This window comes from Chelonoidis abingdonii, chromosome 6, assembly GCF_003597395.2.
Source record: "Chelonoidis abingdonii isolate Lonesome George chromosome 6, CheloAbing_2.0, whole genome shotgun sequence".
Classification (NCBI taxonomy): domain Eukaryota; kingdom Metazoa; phylum Chordata; order Testudines; family Testudinidae; genus Chelonoidis; species Chelonoidis abingdonii.
In genome coordinates, this window is record NC_133774.1 from 52,080,064 (window position 1) to 52,087,936 (window position 7,873).

General features: G+C 43.8%; 1 protein-coding gene across 1 annotated transcript in view; it reads right to left on the reverse strand.

Annotated features, from left to right (window-relative positions):
- Positions 1-7,873, reverse strand: part of MCCC2 (methylcrotonyl-CoA carboxylase subunit 2) — a 79,887-nt gene that overhangs the window by 56,722 nt on the left and 15,292 nt on the right. The window contains 2 exon segments of the mRNA XM_032769590.2: positions 113-240; positions 6,881-6,982. Coding sequence (XP_032625481.1) covers positions 113-240; positions 6,881-6,982 — 230 coding nt within the window.

Below are 7,873 nucleotides of genomic sequence, written 5' to 3' on the forward strand. Positions count from 1 at the left end.
CTAAAGTCAAGATATAACGTTGATGGCGTCCAATTAAAAATGTAGTCTTCCAGCTAGAATCCCTGACCTTTGTTTAACGATAGCCATTTACTACTTTTGTAATGGGACTTACCTAAATATAGACAAGGGAGATGATTTTGCATTGCAATTTCTTGAGCACGTAAATGTTTCTTCACCGTGACTGGATAGTAAGTACCACCTTTGACAGTTGCATCATTAGCAACAATCAAGCACTCCACTCTGAAAAGTAGAAGAGAACCAAACATATTTCCCAACTGGTCTACTTTACCACTATAACCATGATATTTGCAACAATTTCCATCAGCATTAAATGTTTATCATTTTTAAACTGTTCCACTGTTAGATACCTCTCTTCAAGGCTGCATGTGATTTCATGTCATATTTGCTTCAAGTTCTTAGAAAAAACAATATTAATGAAGAAGCATCTGAAATCTCTAGTTTTAAAGAAAGCTGCACCCATTTTACTGAGCATAGCTGTACAGAACTGTAATAGAAAAGGAAACAATTTGTTGTTTAACACTTTCTTACTCTCTCAAAATCTGCTGCAATGTCCATGTCCCTCTCGAAAAATCCCTATTTCTGTGTTCTGTATAGGTAACGTTCATATTCTGAGGTGACCAGTGTCAACATACAAAGCCGTCCCACAAGCTTCTCTACAGTTGCATCAACTAAAGGAACAACTTTATAGCTTCACTGTTGTTCATGTGGCAAAGAAATTGTTCTGCTGATTAGCAGTATTTAAGCTGACAAAAAAAAGTTTACAATGCAGGGCTCCCAAATTGTCAACAGTGAAGTTACTTTTCAGCGTAAGGCCACCCATAAGAAGTTAACAAAAAGAGAGAGTGTTTATTTTAACATAACACACACGTTGGATTTAAAACAAACTGTAGCTAAATACACTTTGGAAATTCTCAGTCTAAAACACTTTTGGAAGAAAAAAATACTTTGTTTTCTTAACTGTACTTAGGCACCTGGTTGAAAATGAAATACTTGCTGTCATCATTCCTGATGAAAATATACCTCTATCTCAATATAACACTGTCCTCGGGAGCCAAAAAATCTTACTGCGTTATAGGTGAAACCACGTTATATCGAACTTGCTTTGATCCACCAGAGTGCGCAGCCCCGCTGTCCCGGAGCGCTGCTGTACCGTGTTATATTTGAATTTGTGTTATATTGTTTCACATTATATTGGAGTAGAGGCGTAGTAATCAACAGTCATGACTAGATAGATATACCTGTATTATCTTTGATGGCAGAAATGAAACTCTCGGTGTGTTAGCATCACCATGGAAGTTTAGAACCAAGGAACTATGAATTTGTAATGTATTTTGTTAACTATTTCTTTTCTGTTCCAGATACTTGGGTTATTGAGAGAACAAGAGACAGGTTCACGGTTCAGAGCAGCTGAGGAAAGCTAATAGTAGTGGAGTGGAAAAGGTGTTTCTAAAATACACTTCAACCACCCAGTTCTGGGCTGTTCAAGGATGCTCTAAACTACGCTAGCTGCAGTCATCCCATAGGCACCACTGGACCAGTCTAGATCAGCCGAGAACCATGTGATCTGCCTTTCCCCTCAGGACCTTAGCTGAGGCTGAGAATCACTAAGACTCTTAAAGATATTTCAGCTGATCTTTTTTAAATGTTGTTATTGACTTAACTCTGAGCCATTCTGTCTTTGCAGCGCCATACCTTCATGCTAGAAGAGCCTGTGAGTGGCTCTACCTAGAGCAGGGGTTCTCAGACTTTTCTGCTGGAGACCCCTTTCACATAGCAAGCCTCTGAGTGTGACCCCCCTTATTCATGAAAAACACTTTTTTATATATTTAACACCATTATAAATGCTGGAAGCAAAGCGGGGTTTGGGGTGGAGGCTGACAGCTCGTGACCCCCATGTAAGAACTTCGCAACACCCTGAGGGGTCCCGACCCCCAGTCTGAGAACCCCTGACCTAGAGTAAGTCCATGAATTACCCAGACAGACTCCGAACGCAAAGCAGCAACAGTTAGTTACTCAGGCCTGGTCTACACTACGCGTTTAAATCGATTTAAAGAGCGTTAAATCGATTTAACGCTGTACCCGTCCACACTACAATGCCCTTTATATCGCTATAAAGGGCTCTTTAAATCAATTTCTGTACTCCACCCCGACGAGAGGAGTAGCGCTAAATTCGATATTGAACATAATCGGAATTACCGTAAGTGTGGATGAACATCGACGTATGGCCTCCGGCGGTATCCCCATGCACCACTGACCGCTCTGGACAGCAATCTGAACTCGGAGCAGCGGGCAGGTAAACAGGAAAAGCCCGCGAACTTTGAATTACATTTCCTGTTTTGCCCAGCGTGGAGCCTGATCAGCACGGGTTGGCGATGCAGTCTCATCCAAAGAGCTCCAGCATGGACTGTACGGGAGATACAGAATCTGATCGCTGTATGGGGAGACAAAATCTGTTGTATCAAGCTCCGTTACAAGAACATGCCAAAGCGTTGAAAAAAAATCTCCAGGATACACAGCGCTGCGGACAAGCGTAACGGGAACCAGAGACTCAAGGGATGCTCTCATAGATGGAGGGTACTGAGGACTTCACAGCTACCCACAGTCACACAAGTCCTGAAAAATATTGCATTCTTGGCTGAGCTCCCCAATGTCTGTAAGGTTCAACACAGTGTCTGGCGTGGTTCAGGAAACAGCTCCTCAGTTTCTTTCCCCCCACCACCGCGTGAAAGAAAAGAAAGAAATCATTTTGACTACTTTCAATGTCACCTCTATGTGTAACCGAATGCTGCGTGAGACGCGATGCTGCAGCAGTGAAGAGCAGTATCCGCCTCTCCCTCTCCCCTCCCCGTGGTAGACGGTGCATAGGATTAGTAACGTCCTCCATGAATACTAACATGTTGACACCAAGGCCAACATTGCTGGTTACTCCCAGTAAGATAGGACAGAACGGCTAATAACCAGCTTCATCATAGCAACTGGGGGCTTCAGCCCCTCCTTTCCTGTGTAAAGAAAGATTCTGTACTGCCTGGACGTCAGTATTCCTGTTATGACTCCTGCAGTCTTAACGGACGTTCTGGCTTGCTGAAACTTTCAGACAGTCATACTTGTAGTACATACAGCTGTTCATGTACCTGCGCTGTATGCTGCCGCTCCGCTTCTGCTGCCAGTTTCATCCACTACCTCTCTTGTCCTTCCTAATATTCCTCTTCACTGCTCTGTGGGCTGCAGCATACCTTTTTGAACTTTGGCCTTTTCAGCTCTAGTCCTGCTGTTGTTGACTGCTGCATTCTCTTCTATAACAGGACATAGAACAAACAGATGAACAGATGGACGGAGACATTTGAGGAACTCCTGAACAAGACCAGCACCCACCAAATCCACCAGACATTAACCCAGCCAACGAGGACCTCCCAATTAATTGCGATAAGACCAACAAATGAGATCAGAAAAGCCATCACCATGAAGAAGAACAGGAAGGTGCGGACCTGAGACATCCCAGCAAGGCCTGAAGCAGACCTGGATGCTCAGTGGAAATGCTGTACCCCTCTTTGAGAAGATATGGGAAGAAGTAGTGATTCCGGCAGACTGGACAGAGGGATATCTCATCAAAATCCCAAGAAAGGAGAACTTAGCAACTGTGCCAATGAGAGGAATCACACTCCTGTCGGTGCCAGGGAAGGTCTTCAACCGAGTTCTCTTAGAGAGAATGAAGAGCCGTCGATCCACAGACTACGAGATGAACAGGCAGGTTCCGGCTGAAACAGATCATCCACGGCCCAGATAGCAACGCTTCGCATCATAGTCGAGCAATCTGTGGATGTGAACTCCTCGTTGTACATCAACTTTGACGACTATGAGAAAGCGTTCGATAGCGTGGATCGAGAGAGCCCTCTGGAAGCTCCTTCGGCACTAGGCATCAGCAAAGGTGGTCAAACCTGATCAAGAACCATGATGGTAAACACTGTAGAGTGATCCATGGAGGGAAGCTCACTAACAGCTCCCAGGTGCGAACTGGAGTCAGACAAGGATGCTTGTGTCACCACTTCTCTTCTCCTCGTCATCGATTGGATTATGAAGACATCCACTTACGAGCGTAGGAACAGAAATCCATGGGATGTGTGACCCAGTGATGACCGGACTTTGCTGACGATCTTGCACTCCCTCGCACAGTAAAGAGCAGATGCAAGAGAAGATCAACACTGTGGCAGCCAACGTCATCACAGGTTGGCCTCAACATTCACAAGGACAAGACCAAGATCCTTAGGATTAATTCCATCAGCAAGACCAGTCATGCTGAATGGAAGCCCCTTGGAAGAAGTGCAGTCCTTCACCTACCTAGGTAGCATCATCGACCAGCAAGGGTGGCACAGATGCAGACATCAACGTAAGGTTTTAGGTAAGGCAAGGCAGCCTTTCTAATAGCTCAAGAACATCTGGAGCTCCAAGAGCTGTCTTTGCAATAAAAATTCGACTGTTCAACTCCAATGTGAAATCAGTCCTACTGTAAGGAGCTGAAACCTGAGGACAACCAAAACAACCACCAGGAAGATCCAGACCTCCATTAATAGCTGCCTCAGAAGATCTCCCAGATCCGCTGGCCAGAACACCATCAGTAACATCCACCTTGAGAAGGACCGCGTCAACTCCCAGCAGAGAAGAAATCAGAAGGAGAAGGTGGGGTTGGATAGGACATACACTACGCAAGCACCAACTAACATCACCAGACAGGCACTGCGGTGGAACCCCAAGCAAGCGGAAAAGAGGCCGTCCAAGAAACACCTGGCGACGCGACCTCAGCTGATAGCAAAAAAATGGGCTATACCTGGAACCAGCAGAGCGAATGGCCCAGGATAGAAGACTCTGGAGATCTGTGGTTGGCGGCATACCCCGATTGGGCTGACGGCAGATAGTGAGTGACTGTCATAGCAGCAATGCTGGTCTCCTCTCCCCACACCGCTTAATGTCCTGCCTGGACTATCATACGCACGGAGGCTGCCTCCCCTCATTTTATGTACTAAACACTGCAGTGTTCTTATTCCTGCATTCTTATACTCCATGACACAAATGGGCAGGACACTGCCACGGTATCCAGGAAGGTTGGGGGAGGAGGGAAGCAACGGTGGGGTTGTTGCAGGGCCACCCCGTGTGAAACTGACACGGAGCAGCTGTGCCTGATACATGGTCCTCTAATACACTTGCCCTTACTAGGCAGGACTGACTCTATTTAGAAACCATAAGGGAGGGATTGACTCAGTCCCCAGTTAGTCAATCCCAATGCTTTGTGTTGCGCACCAGCCGATTTCAGCCTAGGCACTCATGATAGCAGCGGACCGGTACAGAGAGGAGAGCATAACAATCATCTCATGCCAGTTGTTCTCCGACGATAGATGGTACAGAAAAACGCGGACACATCTCTGCTATCAATTGCAAAGCAAGTGAATGCGCTCGTAGCGCTGGAAGTATCGCCTATCTGGCCGCGGCATCCAGTACACATACATGCCGGAACAAAAAAAAAAAGCTGAACGAGCTCCATGGTTGCCGTGTCATGGTTGTCTGCCAGGAGCAATCCAGCGGAAAAAGCGCGCAGTTATTGTCAGCTGATTGTTTTCCAGAGGAGGGAATGACTGACGACATTACCCGACACCACCCGACAATAATGATTCAACCCAAATTCCAAGGGGGGGGGCGGCGGTGGGGGGGGGGGGGGGGCGGAGACGCGGAACTATGGAAGTACAGAAGAGCTCCCACAATGCAACGCTTCAGAAATCACGTAGCCTTGGACCATGGGACGTCACAACGCCGAATTACGTGCCTAGTGGGCCCGCAGAAATCGAATTTATAATATCAGTTTTATAAAACCGATTTTAGCTAATTCGATATTATCCCGTAGTGTAGACGTGGCCTCACTGATCAGCCAATTTATGTTAGAACAGAGTAGGTGAAATCCAAAAACACCAGAAATCTCCCGGAGTGACCCAGGTTCTTAAAACTAAAAAAAACCACTCCTCATTATTAGAAACAAACCCAAAGAACAGTTCCGCCTCAGTGGTATCCCCTTAAAGCCACAAGCCATTTGAACATCCTTACTAAAAGAGATTTTATTTTGAAGAAAGGTAAATGGTTGTTCAGAATTTTTTTTTTTTTTTTTAAGAAAGAAATATGAGAGGAGCTTGGCCATTAAGCCATACATTGTGGGTGGCACAAGAAGGCACTAGATAAAATCATTACCCTTCTGGGGTTCCTTCAGCTTCCTGGCTCATCGTCTCTAAACTAATATCCCATCACACTAGTTTTAACAAGAGCATCAATCTCCCTTAGAGAGACTTTCTTAATCCAGGACATCTTTCCACATATTTAAAATTGCCTTTCTACCTCACCTATGTCCTTGCACAATTAACCACTTATTTCTCATCAGAAAGATATCAATGCAGCCTCCGAATAAGTTAATAGGGATGTTGATACATGTATTGTCTAAAGTCTGAGCTACGCTAGAAAATTAGATCAGTTTAATGACATTAGTCAGGGGTGTGAAAAATCCACAACTAACCTAAATCCACAACCTCCCTACTCCCACATAGACAGCACAGCTATGCCACTGCAGAATTTTAAGTGTAAACAAGCCCTAAGAATAAGAATAATAATCACCCAGCTGAGTCCTTTCCCTGAAGTCAAAACTAAATAGGCAGAATAGCCATTTTAGTAATCTTCTGGGTCATAGGAGTCAAAAACCAGAAAGCCTTCAATTTAATATTGGAAACAGAGTGCTAGATGGCTCCCAGAGCTGGAACTAGGAACCACACAAAAACATCCTCTCACTCACATAATAGACATAATATGTAGATCACTGGCAATTTCTTACCCTGACACCCTTCCAATGCCTGTGATAATGCCTCCTGCCGGTACCTCTTCATTACCATACAACTGGTAACCCGCAAACTGGGAGAACTCCAAAAATGGAGACCTAAAAAAATGACAAATATTTTGATAGGATTATTAACCGGAAGCAGCCTGACAAACATTACTTTCTTTTATAAAGTTCATGGTTTTAAAATGTGTTCTTCCAATACATCTTCCAAACAATAGATATGTCAAGATTTAAAACCAACACTACTTGCCAGCAGGGTGGACAAAAATCAATGATTTTTTTTAAATTTAAATTAAAAAAAATTGATTTTTTTTAATCAGATTTTTTTGAGGAAAAAACCTATCTAAAGACAGTTTTAATTAAGACATACTATAGCTCAAAGATATCTCATAATGGAATAGGGATTATAAATTCTAATTCTATAGCAGGAGACAATACATTCGTGTAATGTTTAAGAAAAGTTTTGTAAATGAGCACCAATAGTTCATGGATTAGGGACCCCATCTTATGGGGTTACAGGGGCTTCTATATAGATTATTTAGTCTAATCTTTCTATCTACCTAATGGGACTCAGTGCTCAGTCTAAAAGATACCATCAGAGATGCTTAATTTTGCAGTTCTCAAACTGTGGATCTGTGTCTCTGGAGATAACCTGCAAGTTAACCGCAAAAATGTTTTTAAATAAATAAATAATATATAGAGGTAAAAAATAACAGACCTCCACCCTATTGTCCCTCTGCAAAATTGTGTACACAGAGTCAATCCCTTACCTCTCTCCAGAAGTGCAAAATTTCAAAAAGTGCAATGAATAGAAGAAGACTGTTGGGGGCAGAATAGATCTGGACAAGGAGAAGTCTGGAGATAAATGTGACAAGGGAGGTACAGGCAGTAGAAACAAAAGTGAAACTGTTTGAGCAGCATATTCCAGAAGTCTTGAGGTCTTTCTGAGTGTAGCCTTCATTGATTTGAGATCTACCATACCATTCT